We start from the raw sequence: 18,452 nt of genomic DNA on the forward strand, positions 1-18,452 counted from the left end.
AAACATTCAACAACCTTTATAAGGAGCTCTTTTTGGTGTTGTTTATGGAATTGCCAGAGCTTTGATGGGGACTCTTTATCCCTAGCTCTGTTTGACAGCATTTCATGTTGATGAGGTACTCTTAATGAACAAACAACTGCATGCAGGATGATTCCTGATTCTTCAGATTTCAAAGTGAAACAAAAATAATTTGACATTTACACAGTGTTGGGAATCATGTAGGCTAGGGAGGGTAACCCTGCAGGGGAATATCCTTTTTTTTCAAATGATCTAACTTGAAGAATGAAATTAATAAATAGGATGAGGCATACAGGTAAAATTCTCACTTTTGGGATAAAGACATCAGTGAGCACCTGTATTTGTCTGTGAATCTTATCTACTTTTTAAGATGTATTTTTGTGCAACTAACCAATAGGTTTTTTTTTTGGTCAAATTATGGATCATTTTTGGAGGATTTAGTAAGGATGTCAATTAAGTTGACCCTGCACTGGAGTCCATCTTTGGAAAGGTTTTGGTACAAAGATTATTTTATCAAAGTTGTGGTCTAAGAGTATCCTTGCCCTTGGGATGAAAAGGAACGAAATGAATACATACTGTAAACATTCAGAGGCAAGCTGAAAAGTATAAGTTAGCTTATTCAGGTAATGGTGATTTGAATACACTCTGCAGTTCTCTTCACCAATGGTTCAAATACCATTTAAATAATATTTTCTTTCATACTCTTACATTTTCAGAACAACATTAAATATTCAAATTCCTAGACAATTATAAAGTATGATGGATGTTACATGAACTGGGCATAAGACTTTATCTACCAATGGAAAAGCAATCGTTCCCCCAAAGTGTTCCTTTTACAAAATTCCATATACATATATTTACTTGAAAACTAGGGCATGTGTACAAAATAGCTGGGCACAAATGCAGCAAAACAACTTTTTTCAAGAAAACGCAGGCAACAAAATATTGTGTATCTTATAATTTATTGACCTATTTACAATAATACAGAGTAGAATAATGCTGTTTGTATTATCTTCGTTTCCCACGATGCACTGTGGTCCAACCCTCCTCTTCTTCTGTTTCCATTTTCTCTATAAATTTTATAACTTTGCATAGTCAGATAGCTAGATAAATTGACTTGAATTTAATATAACTAATTGAATGTGATAACATTAAAAAAGGCATCCATGGGCCACAATGCTTACCTGGGTAACTTTAGTACTGCTGTTCTTAAGATTTTTTTTAAAAATTCTATTTCCAAGAAAAGTTGTGACCTCATATAATGGCCCCTCACTAAAAGGTCTCTGAATCCACGCAACAAGTGGATGCTTCAACATCAATATGACAAACATGGCCTTGCAGCTATGGAGAAGAACATTCTTTTCCCATATGCATGCAGTATGTAAAATTTGATCCTGATTTTAGACAACTCTAACCCAGGGTCCAAAACTTGTCCCCCCCCCCCCCCCCCCCCAAAAAAAAAATTGAATCCACACCAACTTCGGAATGTTTGCAATCATGGTTCTATAGTGGTTCATAGTTCTTAAAAAGATTTTTTTTTATAAAGTCCCAAGTAAAAAATGATCCCCTATTGTGAACACAACCCTACTCCTGGTTTTTTTTTCCACCAGTATATATTTCAATGTATAACTTTGATCCTCTATTGTGGCCCCACCCTACCCCTGTGAGGCCGTGATTTGAAGATTGGAATCTACATTATGTCTGGAAGCTTTCACACCAGTTTCACTTTTTCTGGCCCAGTGGTTCTTGAAAGATTTTTTAATGACCCCACTCTATTTTTGCCTTTTCTTGATTATCTCCCTTTGGAAGGGACTTGGCCCTTCATTTGAATAATTTATAATTCATCCCCTTTACCGAAGGAAACTTTCTGCCAACTTTGGTTTAATTTGGCCCAGTAGTTATCAAGAAATCAAAAAAGTGAAAAATTTACACCCAGATGGACGCCAGACAAAACTCTCTTGAGCTCAGGTGAGCTATAAATGATGATAACATATACTTTCACAAGAACTGTGAAAATTTAAAATTGCTTAACCTCCCTATACCTACCCTCTTTTGATTCCTCTTTTCCTCCTTGTGTACTAGTATTATCAGTTCCATTACTTAAGCCTCCATTACAGCTGGCTTGTGATAAGTTACTTCCCCCTTGTCTATCGCTGCTGTCCTATAAAAAATATATTACAGAAAAAATTTGCCATGTTATGTTAAAGATTTAAAAATTATAAAAGTCAGCAAGATAATTCTCATCTGACCTCTTCATTATCATCCTCCTCTTCATCGTTACCAGCCACTCTTGAACAGTTCTGGACAGCAGCTTTTGGAAGGCACTGTACTTGTTCTCTGACTTCATCCTCTTTGCCCTCGCAGCATAGTTTGTAAACTCTGCATATCAGTGTGGATATCTGAAAAGGACCATTGTTCCTCATCATGCAAGTAACAAGGAATTCCTTTGACATAGTACTTTAACTTGTAAAAAGAGACATTGCTGGATTTAATAATCATAATTAAAAATGTACATACTTTTCATAAAATATTTGATATTTATTTCATTAAATGCGTTTCTACATAATTACTATCATGCATCATCCTAACCTGTGACAAACTCCCATCCTCTACAATAGTATCAAACTCTGTATTCATGACATCGGCAAGAAAATCATCTAGTTCGTACACCTCAATATCCTCTGTTATAAGAGAGAATAAAGCCTATTTATTCATATATATCATAACAATCTTCTGCGCAATCATAAGGTAATAAGGTATAAGGCCGGTTTTCATACAAATTAAGACATTAGTAGATTTTCTCAAAAAAATCCGCCATTTGCCTCTGTATATTATTTAATCATATACACTGTTATCAACTGGTTAGAAATTCTTAAATTTATGGTGCAGTAACCTTCATTTTACACTTACTGTTTTCTCTAAACCACTGATCAACCGCCGTGATCATCCATTCTGCCTTCTCCCTGCTCTCTGCGCCACCAAAGCCCTGGTTCACAGCTAACTTGAAAAAGCCAGAAAAAAATATTACTATATAATAACAGATGTTCAAAACCCAAATATAATTATATGTTTACATGCACGGATAGTTATTACCTGAAGTACTGTCCAGCTGTCAAAAATTGTCGCAACTGCAGCTGGAAACAACGTGTTTTCACCGGAAGTCATGATTCTAAATAACATCTGACTAAGTCGTACATGTAATGTTTCATGTTCTCCCTATTATTATCTATTTTAATCATTTATCAAAGGTTTATTATTTGGGAGAGGAAGAGAAAGAAGAAATGTAACAAGAAATTGAATTTAAAGAAGTATTTTGTTTTTTCTTTATTGTTTTGTACACCATTCAATTAAACAAGCATAAACGGTATCATATAGGATTAATAAGATACAACTTATATAGATCTATAATCTGATATTTCAAATAAAAAATAGATAAATAATTTAATAAATGCGTTTTCAATTTGTTGATAAGTCTGTTAATATAAATGAAATGGAAACAATTACTGCTTCATCCCAAACCATTAGAATTTTTATTAATAATGAAAAAAAAAAGTCAATAGCCGAGAATACACATGTACGTGCATATGATACATGCATTTCTTTCGGGAAATATAAAATGTTTAGTCATGAATTTTTATGGCTTTCATATGTAGTAATTCTGTTCCACTCCGATCTTTTAAACCAGTTTTCTGTGACCCTGTCGGGGAAGATACCGTTTCCAAATCCTCAAACTCTACAACACCCGTCCGACGCACCCTGAAATGAAATTAAAAATGAAAATCGACACAGCAGATCTATACCTACATATATCTCTGAGATGGCGATTTTTTTTAAGTGTGGATTTTTAAGCCATGCAGTTGCCCATCAACTCGACTACAGAGGAATGTTGCCATAGCGTCCCAAATTATTTAGTATACCTTGTACTAAATACTTGGTAAGTATTTGGGCTGAAGGGGTAAGATTTCAAATCCTAAAGTCTTGATATGTAGAAAATTGTAGAAACGTTTTATTATTATTATTTTTATAGTTAATTTTTAGATTTTTAATTTGAAGGAATATTTCATACAAGATGTTATAATTATATAATCATGCAGACTAATATAGAATCATATCACAGTCCATGATAAAATGCTTAGAAATTCATCTGTGTCTTACAAACTATCTTAAAATCACCGATTCTTCTTCCCATAAGCAAACCTGATACGTACAAATCATTTTTAAAAAATATATATATATATAACATGCAGCAATGGACATTCTTTGATTTAAACCTTAGTATTACTACTGCAGGCCCGTGGCAACGGTTTCAAAAGTGTGTGTGTGGGGAAGGGGGGGGGGGAGGACTTTCCCTCAAAAATCTGTCAAGCAATAAAAAAGCTAATTTTCTGTCCAAATCCTCGACTTTGCCTGTGCTCAATCTTACAAAATATGGGGGGGGGGGGCAACCAGCATCTAAAGGAAAATTTACTAAACCTTAACCCCCACCCTCCACGTTCTACGGGCCTGCTACTGTCTATAGGAAATTTCAAATAATTTCTGTGTATATAATATGTGCTTCAGTAACATGTATATGTTCATGCATGTCTACATATGTCTTTTTCATCAAAGTAGACTTCAGTTGAGAGATAAGTTCTAATTATAGGTGGGGAACCTGAACCCACCCCACCCAATCTAATGGTGAAACGGGAGCTCTTCTCCTCCCCACATGCACAATTTATAGGGAGAATCTAAAATATATACAATAAAAATGTGTAAGGTAAATACCTCATTTAATGCTTATTTCACCACCGAGGTACATTCACCTGATGTATTTTATATGTTAAAATTTTTTTTATTATTAAACGATAATAATTGTCGTAGATGAGACCTATATACGTGTCAGTGCCCTAAAGCAATGAGCAAATGATAGGAATGCTCAATAGTCATTTTACAAAACATGACACCTAATAAATATTTTTGTTTCATTTATTTTTATTATTAACAAGATGTGTTTGTGAAACACTGATGCCCCCGTATGGCAGCTTATGTCGAAGGTTAAAGTTTCTCAAATGCAAGTCAAAATCCAGGCCAAAAGATAAAAAATGTTGATACCCAAAGAAAGATCTTGTCTCGAGGAAAACACCTGTGAAATTTGAAAGACCTAGATACAACTGGTCAAAAGTTATGGTGAAGGTTAAAGTTTTTTAAATAAAAGTCAAACGTCAAGGTCAAGGTCAAAGTGGTTGGTATCCAAAGGAAGATCTTGTCACAAGGATTACATATGTGAAGTATGAAAGCCCTAGCTCCAACCATTCAAAAGTTATGGCCAAGGTTAAAGTTTTTCAAAAGTAGGTCAAACTCCTAGGTCAAGGTCAAAGGGTCAAAGTGGTTGGTATCCAAAGGAAGGTCTTGTCACAAGGATTACATATGTGAAGTATGAAAGCCCTAGCATCAACCATTCAAAAGTTATGGCCAAGGTTAAAGTTTTTCAAAAGTAGGTCAAACTCCTAGGTCAAGGTCAAAAGGTCAAAGTCGTCGTTGGTATTCAAAGGAAGGTCTTGTCACAAGGATTACATATGTGAAGTATGAAAGCCCTAGCTCCAACCATTCAAAAGTTATGGCCAAGGTTAAAATTTTTCAAAAGTAGGTCAAACTCCTAGGTCAAGGTCAAAAGGGTCAAAGTGGTTGATATCCAGAGGAAGGTCTTGTCACAAGGAATACACATGTGAAGTTTGAAACCCTAAGCACCAACTGTTCAAAAGTTATGGCCAAGGTTAAAGTTTTTCAAAAGTAGGTCAAAGTCCAAGGTCAAGGTCAAAAGGTCAAAGTTGTTGGTATCCAAAAGAAGGCCTTGTCACAAAGAATACACATGTGAAGTTTGAAGCCCCAAGCTCCAAATGTTCAGAAGTTATGGCCAAGGTTAAAGTCTCATAAAATTTTGCAAAAGTAGGTCAAACTCCAAGGTCAAGGTCAAAAGGTCAAATATGATGGTACCCAAAGAAAGGTCTTGTCACAAGGAATACACATGTGAAATATGAAAGTCATAGCTCCAACCAATCAAAAGTTATGGGCAAGGTTAAAGTTGACAACAGACAGACAGACAAACGGACAAACAGACAAACAAACAGATAAACAGACAAACAGACAGACAGGACAAAAACAACATACCCCCGGGATCTTTCGATCCGGGGGCATAAAAATTAAATGGAAATAACAATAAATATTTGCCCTATAAAACATAAACACTGTTTTTCTTTTTAAAACGGAATGATATAGACTGTGCACATGTTTGAAGTGAAAAAAAAAATTGCAAATCCCCAAGGATATTATAACTACATGTACATGAATTTCATTTAACAAACGAAAAATCTGAAAATCGAAATATACAACAGCTGATGAATTCGCCATGATATTCTAAAAGCATTTACGTTTTTCGTTAAAAAGCTTTTATATAATCAAATATTATGATATAAACATTTCGTGCCGCAATAAAATGATTTTACATGTTATTGAAAAACAAAAGAAGCTGATGAGTTTTCTAAATGACATACACAATTCAGTCATAACGTCCAAGTATATCACACACGAAACATTTTTCTATATACAATTCATTTAAAGTGCATGCATATGATGTAAAGTCTTAAGGGAGTGATGGGTCCTACACACTACTGATGTTAAGAATTGTCTATTTCAAGCTTTCCACCCGTGTAAGTGTAGGTAGGATTGGTAGCAGAAAGCGCATATTCCTCGGACTGATCAAGTTTAGTAAACGTAGGTCCGATACTATCGTCCCATAGCACGGCATCTTTGCCAGGCTTTCTGGAAGAGAGAAACGGTCATATATTATTTATTGACCTGCTGCTTGTTTGAAAACTATTCTTTGCCTGGAAGAGGAGGTGATAAAATCACAAATCATTGATAACATATATATCTAAACTTGGAATTAACAAAATTGATAAACATGATAAAGAAATATAAAAACCCACAGTAGTATGTTTAAGTATTATATTGCCAATACAATATACTGGAATCAACAATAAATAATGCCTAAATGAGTTTAGGGTATACTTTAACTGACACTCTGCAACATACAAAGAAACATCAACAAAATCATTTTTTCACGGTTTTATAATTTTGCCTTCTCCATTCAGTGAACATTTTAGGAAACAAAGCAAGACAAAATGCGGATAATTAAAGCAGTGCTACATGTACTGGTGGAAAGCTTTGTTTCTTGTTCTTAAGCTAGATAAATAATAGTTAAGTAAGATATTCTCCTTGAAAAAGGCTAAAAAATATCTCAAAGATTTAAGGAGTATTCTTTTCATAGCATTTCTTCCTTTAAATCCCTTTTACAGCATCCAGTTAAAATGACGTTGTTTTTTTTTTCAATAAAATATGAGGGCATAAAATTATATTGTTCTGGGTTTTTCCCCCCATACAACTGATAGGGTGTTTGATTAAGTAATTACATAATTGATTAGGTAATTACATAATTGATTAAGTAATTACATAATAGTTTTTGTAAAATATGATTATCTTATCATGCAGGCGAGGGCTGTTAACTACAGGATCTACAGGCTAAAGTACACTTATACAGGTGTGTGTAAATAGGAAAGTTGGCACAAACCTGACTCTCCGAATGATTAGGACCACGACTATCAGTAGAACAAACGCACCCGCAGATGCACCAATCACCACGCCCATGTTAGATTTTATCCAGTTCTATAAGGAATAAAAGAAGTTATTTTATACATTAAGGATTTATATTAAATACAGACAAATATTCTGATCGAGAAATTTAGGATAGAAAGCTCTCTCTCTCTCTCTCTTTTCAGCAAATGAGTGTTAATTGTGGTATCGCAGATCTATAATATTTTCTTTTGACAGTGTTAGGTAATTTAAGTTAGAATACTTTTGCAATTTGTGTTCATTTGGATAGTTATCCTCTCTACATTTAAACAATTTTCCCCACAGTATAAATTATTTTGTTGCTGTTTATACATCTTGTTTTAGTTAACGTAATGTTTCTAGGTCTGTACTTAGTTTATTATAAAGTTGTATAAGAAATATACATATATCCAAAGAAATTTCATCTTTTTAAAGTGTTAGATTAATGAAAAGATGAAGATTAGAAGAGTGATCAATCTCAAAAAACCCATTAAAAGTAATAAATCTGTAAACAGGGCATAATTAAAACACGGACCTCCGGAAATTCCAGACCGGGTTGGATCAGGTGCCGGTAAAAGACACCCCCCCCCCCTTTTCCGTGCTTTTGTTTGTTTGAATTTCATTTCCAATGCATCAAATTCATTTGAAATAATATATTTAGACAGAAAATGACTTAATGTTGATTTACTGGGTCGAGTGAAATGCATGAAACCTGCAGAACACCATAATCAATAGACAAAAGTAACACTCTCTAAAATTATTTATGCACAAATTATTTAAAAATTTAGAAAAAAAAAACGCTCCTTAAAAGAGCAAATCATGACAAGGCCAATGATCTTATACATGTATCTACACAATTTTTCTGACCATGCCATGAAATCTCGTCCATTTTTCCACAGCGATGGAGTCAATAAAAGTGTAATTGATGCAAATCACCCATATTCCCCTAACGCTGGCGAGACAATTAACGGCAGCAGATTTGAGGGGGTGGATCCTAAGTTTTCCGTTTTCTTATTCAAAGAAAAATGAACTTCTACCCCAGGAAGTAGCCTCCTATGCCCTGAAAAAAATAGTTCCTGTCAAAAACCTTTATTTATTTACAAAATATGTAAAATGCACTAGACACAGGTACCAAAATTGTAAAAATAGACTGGAAGGAAATTAAAAAAAAAATTCAAAAGGAAAAAATAATAATTTTATATGTATGGAACTACAATTGAATAAGTTCATTTTCATTGGTCAATTACCGCTATGATACCTTAATAAGGCGCGAGACTTCCACAACAACCAAGTTCATCGTGCCCGATGTTAATTTATACTAGGAAAAAATATTTTGATATATAAACACTGAAAAATTTGAAAGGCGTCTAATTTTTACTGAACAATTAATTAGTTCACTACAATTTATTTCACTTTCTTTTTCCTTTTTTTTTTTTTTTTTTTTTTTTTTTTTTTTTTTTTTTTTAACTTTTTTAACCGCATATGATTTGCATGGAAAATCGCCCCCCCCCCTTTAAAAAAAAAAAAAACAGGAAAAAAGGTGCAAAGGCTTCTAAATAGTAAGTATTCTAGCTTTAATTTCAAACCAGTAAAACTTAAGATCCTTCCCTCAAAACTGCTGACATTAATTGCCTCGCACACATCTCCCTGGGGAAAAATCACAGATTAACGCTAATTCCGCTTTTATTGAGTTCGCTCTAAAACTAGAATGCGTACCTTTTCTTGGCATGCTAAGAGGATAAAATAATCCAATAACACCACGATAAACCAATAATCCATTTTATTAATTTCTGGATCAATAAATATAACTTTTAGCTGTACAATCTTAAAATAAGGCTGATTTAGACATATTTTTATAAAGAAGTTTATAAACAAGGAAAACTGAATTTTATTAAGGTCTTCCGTCTCCACGGAAGACCTTATAGTGATTCTATTGTTTCTTCTTATTAAGGTCTTCCGTCTCCACGGAAGACCTTATAGTGATTCTATTGTTTCTTATTAAGGTCTTCCGTTTCCAACGGAAGACCTTCTACTGATTCTGTTGTTTCTTTCCACTATTATTATTAAGGTCTTCCGTTTCCAACGGAAGACCTTCTACTGATTCTGTTGTTTCTTTTCCACTATTATTATTAAGGTCTTCCGTTTCCAACGGAAGACCTTCTACTGATTCTGTTGTTTCTTTTCCACTATTATTATTATTTTTTTTTTACCGATTTTGTGCAGACGATTTCTCGAGAACGCCTCGATAGATTTTCACGAAACTTTCAGCAATGATGGCAAATTATCGGAACTTTATGCGTTTTTTTTTATTTTGCCGTCGTCACTTCCGGTCGCGAGATACGGCCAATTTTCCATTTTTAAAGTGGCATTTTGTCCGCGAGTGTTCTCAAAAACGGTTTGAGACTGAATCTTGAAACTTTCAGGGATTATAGATTGTGACTCGTAGAATTGAGAAACGCTCAGTGAAGAGTTAAAAGTCATTTTGAGTATTCCGGTCATACCGGAAGTGAAAAAAAGACCGGAAGTTGTTTGAAATTGATAGATTTCAGTCTTTAATGTGTTGCTAAACATATTTTGAAGTATTGACATGAATATTTTTTTTTCATTTAAAGATTTTTTACTTTCTTTTATCAATCAAAATTTCTCAGTCAAGATCTTATCAGAAATCTAACGGAAGACCTACTCGTTGCTCGCAACGAGATCTCATCTAGTTATTATTATTATTATTATTATTCTTTTTTTTAGACAAAATTTTGTGCACGCAATTTCTCGAAAACTATTCAATGAATTTCCTTGAAATTTTCAGGGATAAAAGGTCTTTATATGAATTTTATATAAAATTCCGTTTTTTGGTAAACTCGGTTCCAGTGCCAAGTTATGGACAATTTTCTGATTTTAAAATGCAATTTTGTCCTTGAGTGTTCTCGAGAATGGCTTAAGATATTAACTGGAGACTTGTTAGAGATGATAGAACTTGACTTTTAGATTGGAGAGGGCACCTTTTCGTCTGTCGTCGGCACTTCCGGTCGCTTACGGAAGTGATCAAAGAAATCGTTAAATTTCAACTTTCCTTTTTTAAATCAATTCTTACATCATTTTATTGCATCTCTTTTGTAGTTTTGAAATATGTTGGTCCCACCGGAAACAAAAACGTCAACTTCCGGTTATAAGAGAAAAACTACATAATTTGAGTATTTTTCTTTCCCATTAATATCTTTTGTAGATAAAGTATTTGGAATGAATTTTAAACATGTTATTCAGACAGCTAATGTCTAGAGTAACCTCAAATATCTTCCAAAAATTCACTTCCGTTCGCGTGTTTTTCTGTCCTCAAAATGAGAAGTTGTGTGAGCAAGATCTCGGAAACAGTAAGAGATTAAGACACCAGACTTATATGAGCAACAGACCTTAAGATGTAGCAAAAACCATTTTGGTTCAAAGCGTCAGCCGTCACTTCCAGTCGTCACAGGAAGTGATCAAAGAAATCGAAAATTTCAATTTTTCTTTTTTTATTTAAAGATTGCATCACTTTATTGCATCTTTATCGCAGATTGAAAGATGTTGGTCCCACCGGAAACAAAAACGACAACTTCCGGTAATAAGAGAAAAACTACAAAATTTGAGTATTTTACTTTCCTATAAATATTCTTTATAGATAACGTATTTGAAATGAATTTTAAATATGTTATTCAGACTGCAAAGGTCTAGAGTGAACTTAAATATCTTTCAGAAATTCACTTCCGGTCGCGTGTTTTTCTGTCCTCAAAATGAAAAATTGTCTGAGCGAGATCTCAAAAACAGGTAAAAGATTAAAACACCAAATTCTTATGAGTAGCAGACCTTGAGGAGTAGGCAAAACCATTTTGGTTAAACGCGTCCGTCGTAACTTCCGGTCGTCACAGGCAGTGGTCAAAAAAATCAAAAATTTTAACTTTCCTTTTTTAAATTAAAGTTTGCATCACTTTATTGCATCTCTTTCGCTGTTTTGAAACATGTTAGATTCCACCGGAAACAAAAACGTCAACTTCCGGTTTTAGGTGATAAGCTACGTTACTTCGATATTTAACCTTCTCATAAATATTGCTTATCGATAAAGTACTTGAAATGTTTTTATGCATTTTGTAGATACTGCAAATGTATAGAAAAACGTCAGAGATTTTTTTATAAAATTCACTTCCGGTTGCGTGTTTACCTGTCCTCAAAATTAGAAATTGCTCGGCAACAGTAAACGACTGAAGTCTAAAACTTTCAGAACTGATAGTCATTCATCAGTTTATTTGAATCGCGAGGAAATCTTGTATCGCCGTTACTTCTGGTCGTGACAGGAAGTGATGCAAAAAAGTGAATGGTTAATGGTTAGCACGTTGAATTTTCACCCTGACAACCAGGGTTAAATCTCCAAAGTGTCTGAATTTCTTTTATCACCTTTTCAGCTTGAATTTACGTTTTTACTTTCAAAATCGGACGGAAGACCACTCATTGCTCGCAATGAGTTTCTAGTTATTATTATTCTTTTTTTTTTAGACAAAATTTTGTGCACGCGATTTCTCGAAAACTATTCAATGAATTTCCTTGAAATTTTCAGAGATAAAAGGTCTTTATATGAATTTTATATAAAATTCCGTTTTTTGGAAAATTCGGTTCCAGTGCCAAGTTATGGACAATTTCCTGATTTTAAAATGAAATTTTGTCCTTGAGTGTTCTCAAGAATGGCTTAAGATATTAACTGGAGACTTGTTAGAGATGATAGAACATGATTTCTAGATTGGAGAGGGCACCTTTTCGTTCGTCGTCGGCACTTCCGGTCGCTTACGGAAGTGATCAAAGAAATCGTTAAATCTCAACTTTCCTTTTTTAAATCAATTCTTACATCACATTATTGCATCTGTTTTGTAGTTTTGAAATATGTTGGTCCCACCGGAAACAAAAACGTCAACTTCCGGTTATAAGAGAAAAACTACATAATTTGAGTATTTTTCTTTCCCATTAATATCTTTTGTAGATAAACTATTTGGAATGAATTTTAAATATGTTATTCAGACAGCAAATGTCTAGAGTAACCTCAAATATCTTTCAAAAATTCACTTCCGGTCGCGTGTTTTTCTGTCCTCAAACTGAGAAATTGTCTGAACAAGACCTCAAAAACGGTAAAAGATTAATACACCAAACTTATATGAGCAACAGACCTTAAGATGTAGCCAAAAACACTTGGGTTCAGACCGTCAGCCGTCACTTCCGGTCGTCACAGGAAGTGATAAAAAAATCGAAAATTTCAACTTTTCTTTTTTTATTTAAAAATTGCATCACTTTATTGCATCTTTTTCGCAGATTCGAAAGATGTTGGTCCGAACGGAAACAAAAACGACAACTTCCGCTTATAAGAGAAAAACTACAAAATTTGATTATTTTACTTACCTATAAATATTCTTTATAGATAATGTATTTGAAATGAATTTTGAATAATATATTCAGACTGCAAAGATCTAGAGTAACCTCAAATATCTTTCAAAAATTCACTTCCGGTCCCGTGTTTTTCTGTCCTTAAAATGAAAAATTGTCTGAGCGAGATCTCAAAACCAGGTAAAAGATTAAAACACCAAATTTTTATGAGTAGCAGACCTTGAGGAGTAGGCAAAACCATTTTGGTTAAACGCGTCCGTCGTAACTTCCGGTCGTCACAGGAAGTGATCAAAAAAATCAAAAAAATTTAACTTTTCTTTTTTAAATTAAAGTTTGCATCACTTTATTGCATCTCTTTCGCTGTTTTGAAATATGTTAGATTCCACCGGAAACAAAAACGTCAACTTCCGGTTTAGGTGATAAACTACGTTATTTCGATATTTAACTTTCTCATCAGTATTGCTTATCGATAAAGTACTTGAAATGTTTTTATGCATTTTGTAGATACTGCAAATGTATAAAGAAACGTCAGAGATTTTTTTTTTTTTTTTATATAAAATTCACTTCCGATCACGTGCTTACCTGTCCTCAGAATTAGAATTTGTTCTCACAGTATTGCTCGGCAACAGTGAACAATTGAAGTCTAAAACTTTCAGAACTGATAGTCATTCATCAGTTTATTTGAATCGCGAGGAAATCTTGTATCGCCGTTACTTCCGGTCGTGACAGGAAGTGATGCAAAAAAGTGAATGGTTAATGGTTAGCACGTTGGATTTTCACGCTGACAACCAGGGTTAAATCTCCAGAGTGTCTGAATTTTTTTTATCACCTTTTCAGCTTGAATTTACGTTTTTATTTTCAAAATCGGACGGAAGACCTCTCATTGCTCGCAATGAGTTTCTAGTTACCCTTATTATTCTTTAGTTTGAACATACATTATTGTCTTTAACTTTACAATTGGGATCGGGCAAAAGTTCTGAAAACTTAATATGCCCTTTCCGTAAAAGTGAATTATATCAAGCTTTATTTACACACAGGTCTCAGCTTATAAAATGAATAAACAGAGAAAAACATAATAATCAGAGGATCAAACATTCAATAGGATACATTCCTATTATTCTTTAGGCTATCATGGAAAAGTATAGGACTAAATTTGAAGTACACTGTATATGTATAGGCCTATTAGACATGTTGTTTTTTTTTAATTTCTGTCCTGACCTTGTCCGATTTTTACCGATAATAACATGCAATATCATATCAATTTATCAACAAGCCGCACGTCTCTGCAAACGTCCTCAGATCTAATTGTAAACATAACATACACTTGTATGTATCATCAATTTATCAAACTGTGTCAATATAATGAATTATCCAACAGAGTTAGCATCCTTATTTTTATCACAAGAGATTTAATTTCCCGATGTTGTATATATACCTGTAGTAATTGTGAAAAGCATACAGTTTACCGTTTAAGTTTACTGTGAAAGCATACACCGTGACGCACTAGTGTGGGTGATAACAAAGTAACATTATATTCTTCATGAATGACTATTTTTAGCTGCAGAACTGTAGCGTTATGGTTTTATATTTTAGTCTTTGACCATAACGCCACAGATCCCGACTAATCCCGCAAATATGGTGCAATGTATGGCGCAAGATTGTCTCTACAGACCAATAAACTCGCTAAATTGTTTTGATTTTTTTGTCGGAGGTAAAAAATTCAAAACAAGCAGAGACGACTATAAAGGGTTAGGAGGTGAATAAAATATATACAGGTGATAGTAGAATATGTCTAGAATTAGGGAATGAAAGATAGTTGATTGTTCAATGCTGGATTATAGTGGAGAAATACATCCCCAACCGTGCGCAGAAAATCTTGCGCCGTAAATTACACCATATTTGCAGCGTTATGGTCAAAGACTACATGTATAAATATAAAACCATAACGCTACAGTTCTGCAGCTAGACTATTTTATGTGGTGCAGAGATATCTTGGACAGACAAATTTTGATTAAGCTTGTTAAAAGAGTTATATTCTTATGTAAAATGAACTTCGTGTCTCCATGAAGCATCACAGTTTGGTTAAAATATTTTTCTTGTAGATGTTATGTTATATATTGAAAATTGTTTTTGAACACCCTTGCCGAAAATTTTATGCAACTACTCCTTACTTTGACATTGCTAACTAACACCTATAATAAAAGAAACAGATAACTGAGAAACATTTGTACTATGAACAAGCTTTCCTGAGAAGTTCATGCACCGGACACTATCACTGACCTTAGTTAAAATCTAGGACATCGATAATCATGATAATGTACTTTCAGCTGATTAAGCTTAACAGCATACTTGCATTTATGAATCATCTATAGGTATATACATGTACAGTGTATATGGAAATTGTTTCAACGGTTTAATTAAATATAAAAAAATATATGACTATATTATATAATGATATATCGATAGAGAGGATCGTGTGCATGGGGATAATATGTATGCTTAAAACTTGAATATTGCATAAATTAATTAGACAATAATAGTTTAGACAATAATTAAGGAACACCGAACAACTAATCTAATACAAATTATACAAGCCACGCGGAAGATAAATAGGCAAGAATACATTATATACAAAGAAAAAGGGGCATTAATCCCTTTACCAGTTGCAAGACCAGTACAACATTTTAAAGTGTAAGAAATCTGAAATTCAATATTATGTTAGCGAATCACGCGAATGTATGACTTGATTGCTTACTTATTACTACGGTTTTGTTTTGATTAGAACCCTGAGAGTTTACTTGCTTTCTATCAAATACATGTACATCTGTATTTTGATATGAAACTGAAAGATTGCAAGAATTGATTGGGTAATTTTTTTAATATATATTTTGTAAAAAAATATTCTGGCAAAATCTTAATGCAAGATTATTGCACATTAATTTTTACAGGAACTGTCAGATATTCACTATAACAGTAACACTTAATATTCTACTTTCAAAACCCATTTGGAGTTCATTTGGTAGGCATAATGTTATTCAATAGGAATTAATAAATTTTCCCTATCTTCATAAAAACTATGACAACATTGTAATGAAATTGTACCTTATAAACACTATATTCTTATCTTACTGTTTTCGGGCGTTTCTGTTCTTACCTTGGTGTTTTCGGGTGTTTCTGTTCTTACCTTGGTGTTTTCGGGTGTTTCTGTTCTTATCCTGGTGATTTCGGGTGTTTCTGTTCTTACCTCAATGTTTTCGGGTGTTTCTGTTCTTACCTCAGTGTTTTCGGGTGTTTCTGTTCTTACCTCCGTGTTTTCAGGTGTTTCTGTTCTTACATTAGTGTTTTCGGGTTTTTTCTGTTCTTATCTTATTGTTTTCGGGTGTTTCTGTATTTAATTTAGTGTTTTTGGGTGTTTCTTTTCTTACGATGGTTCTTAGTTTAGTGTTTAAGGGTGTTTCTTTTCTTACCTTGGTTTTTTGTGTGTTTCTGTTCTGTCCTTAGTGTTTTCGGGTGTTTCTGTTTTTACCTCGGTGTTTTCGGGTGCTTCTGTTCTCTCCTTAGTGTTTTCAGGTGTTTCTTTTCTTACCTTACTGTTTTCGGGTGTTTCTGTTCTCGCCTTAGTGTTTTCGGGTGTTCTCACCTCGGTGTTTTCCGGTGTTTCTGTTCTTACCTCGGTGTTTTCGGGTGTTTCTGTTCTCACCTTAGTGTTTTCGGGTGTTTCTGCTCTTACCTCGGTGTTTTCAGGTGTTTCTGTTCTTACTTCAGTGTTTTCGGGTGTTTCTGTTCTTACTTAGTGTTTTCGGGTGTTTCCTTTCTTACCTCGGTGTTTTCCGGTGTTTCTGTTACTTCTATAGGTTTCGTCGTTTTAGCTTAAAATATAAAACATGTAGCTATCAAACTTCTCATAGAGTTTTAGTATTACTTAATTTTATATACTATCGATATTTAAGGTGATGCACATACCTGTTGACTGAGGGATGGATGATCGTTTTGTTGGAGAGGGGGTTGATCGTTTTGGCTGTGGTAATTCTAAATGAAATCATCAACAACATCATCAACATTATCATTGTCCCAAACAACAATAATAATAGGAAATAAATGGATACTAATTAAAACATTCGTAAAAATCATCCGATTGCATATAATCGGTATCATTTTCATTTTTTCACTTTTTTTTACATTAATTATGAACATCTAGAAACCTCGGAGTACTATCTTCGCGTGTGTGATATTAAATGTTTGTGCAAGAGCCTGGGTATGATTGGATGAATGTTTTTCCAGTTCCTCGATCCCTTTTTCGAACACGTCGATGACGGTGGTGTTGGTTACTTCTATCACTGTTCCGTTACTTAGATCGACCTCTGGATCCTTAAATATCTGATTGTATTTAATGTCTATACTACCACGACTGAAACAAAATGAGATTTCAAATTTATATTCATAAATAATTATATATTCTTATATTGCATAGATTGAATTAATAAAATGTACTGGCATAATTACTTTTTCGTAGAGCAAAAATAAACATACGTGATACTGATGATTTCTGTTCTGATGTAAACACTCTTTAATTCTCCATTTTTATACACTGAATTCATCTGGAAAGAAATGTAAAGAAACATATTTTAAATATTCTTTCAAAAGAATAACAATGTGCCTAATAAAAAAAAATACAAAATATAAATGAAATTTTACATACCAGCATTAGGAACTGATTTGAGATATTCTTGTATTCATCACTTGATTTGTTTTGTAGAGCGGGGTGCCATTCCATAGCAAATTTCACATTTCCTTCGAATATCACTTCTAAAATGTCAATAAAAACAATGCCTTATAACGTCACATTTTTTTTTTATATCTAAGCTTTTCTGGTGAAAGCCTTTTAAGTATTCAATTAATCTGTCTAATCTTACTTGATGAATAGTAAATTGATCGTCTTTATACCTGTTGGTTCAGAAATTGTTGTTTCTGTACGAGCCATTTTCGCTGTTGTTTTCGAGGAAGTGGAGGTGGTAATAGTGACATTTTCAAATGGAAGTTGTGAACTTGGCATGTTTCCATGTATGACTGAGGGTGTTGCTCTATTCGTTTCCTTGCTTTCAGTGGAAGGTACAGGAGTTGGAGTGGATGCTCTGGTAGTGAAATTTTCAGAGGTTGAAATTCTGTGTTCCGTGATGATAACAGAAGGAGAGTTTGTAGTTGCTGTGGATGTTGGAAGATTAGTTTCTTTGTTCTCTGTGGAAAATACTGGGGTTGGAGTGGACGCACTGGTGGTGACTTTTTTAGAGGACGAAAAAGTGTGTGCCGTCGTGATAACAGTCGGAAAGTTTGCAGATGACATTAATGTTGGTTTTGAAGACGGGATAAAAATCTGCTTGCTTGCTGAT

At 33.8% G+C, this 18,452-nt stretch overlaps 2 protein-coding genes across 2 annotated transcripts; both read right to left on the reverse strand.

Annotated features, from left to right (window-relative positions):
* Positions 1-963: 963 nt before the first annotated feature.
* LOC133203638 (pre-rRNA-processing protein TSR2 homolog) lies at positions 964-3,220 on the reverse strand. The gene is made up of 6 exons (XM_061339412.1): positions 3,112-3,220; positions 2,929-3,019; positions 2,608-2,699; positions 2,268-2,417; positions 2,065-2,179; positions 964-1,088 (listed from the first exon to the last, which is right to left on the reverse strand). The coding sequence occupies exons 1-6, from the start codon at positions 3,196-3,198 to the stop codon at positions 1,027-1,029; spliced, it is 597 nt and encodes a 198-aa protein (XP_061195396.1). The 5' UTR covers positions 3,199-3,220; the 3' UTR covers positions 964-1,026.
* Positions 3,221-6,570: 3,350 nt separating this feature from the next.
* LOC133203539 (uncharacterized) lies at positions 6,571-18,118 on the reverse strand. The gene is made up of 8 exons (XM_061339310.1): positions 18,010-18,118; positions 17,765-17,871; positions 17,596-17,663; positions 17,268-17,473; positions 17,029-17,094; positions 16,885-16,934; positions 7,625-7,719; positions 6,571-6,816 (listed from the first exon to the last, which is right to left on the reverse strand). The coding sequence occupies exons 1-8, from the start codon at positions 18,116-18,118 to the stop codon at positions 6,672-6,674; spliced, it is 846 nt and encodes a 281-aa protein (XP_061195294.1). The 3' UTR covers positions 6,571-6,671.
* Positions 18,119-18,452: the final 334 nt, after the last annotated feature.

The sequence above is a fragment of the Saccostrea echinata genome, unplaced genomic scaffold, assembly GCF_033153115.1.
Source record: "Saccostrea echinata isolate AGI-Se365-2 ecotype Australia unplaced genomic scaffold, CSIRO_AGI_Sech_v1 ptg000051l, whole genome shotgun sequence".
Taxonomy (NCBI): domain Eukaryota; kingdom Metazoa; phylum Mollusca; class Bivalvia; order Ostreida; family Ostreidae; genus Saccostrea; species Saccostrea echinata.

What these genes read in the sequence shown, in the direction of transcription:
- LOC133203638 (XM_061339412.1), bottom strand. Translation starts at nt 3,198, where the DNA reads ATGTTATTTAGAATCATGACTTCCGGTGAAAACACGTTGTTTCCAGCT. An exon ending in TCAGTGGTTTAGAGAAAACA is followed by an intron (nt 2,700 to 2,928) that starts GTAAGTGTAAAA and finishes CTCTTATAACAG; the next exon opens with AGGATATTGAGGTGTACGAA. An exon ending in AGGAGGATGATAATGAAGAG is followed by an intron (nt 2,180 to 2,267) that starts GTCAGATGAGAA and finishes TATTTTTTATAG; the next exon opens with GACAGCAGCGATAGACAAGG.
- LOC133203539 (XM_061339310.1), bottom strand. Translation starts at nt 18,118, where the DNA reads ATGCCAAGTTCACAACTTCCATTTGAAAATGTCACTATTACCACCTCC. An exon ending in AACAATTTCTGAACCAACAG is followed by an intron (nt 17,872 to 18,009) that starts GTATAAAGACGA and finishes TTGACATTTTAG; the next exon opens with AAGTGATATTCGAAGGAAAT. An exon ending in CGCGAAGATAGTACTCCGAG is followed by an intron (nt 17,095 to 17,267) that starts GTTTCTAGATGT and finishes GATTTCATTTAG; the next exon opens with AATTACCACAGCCAAAACGA.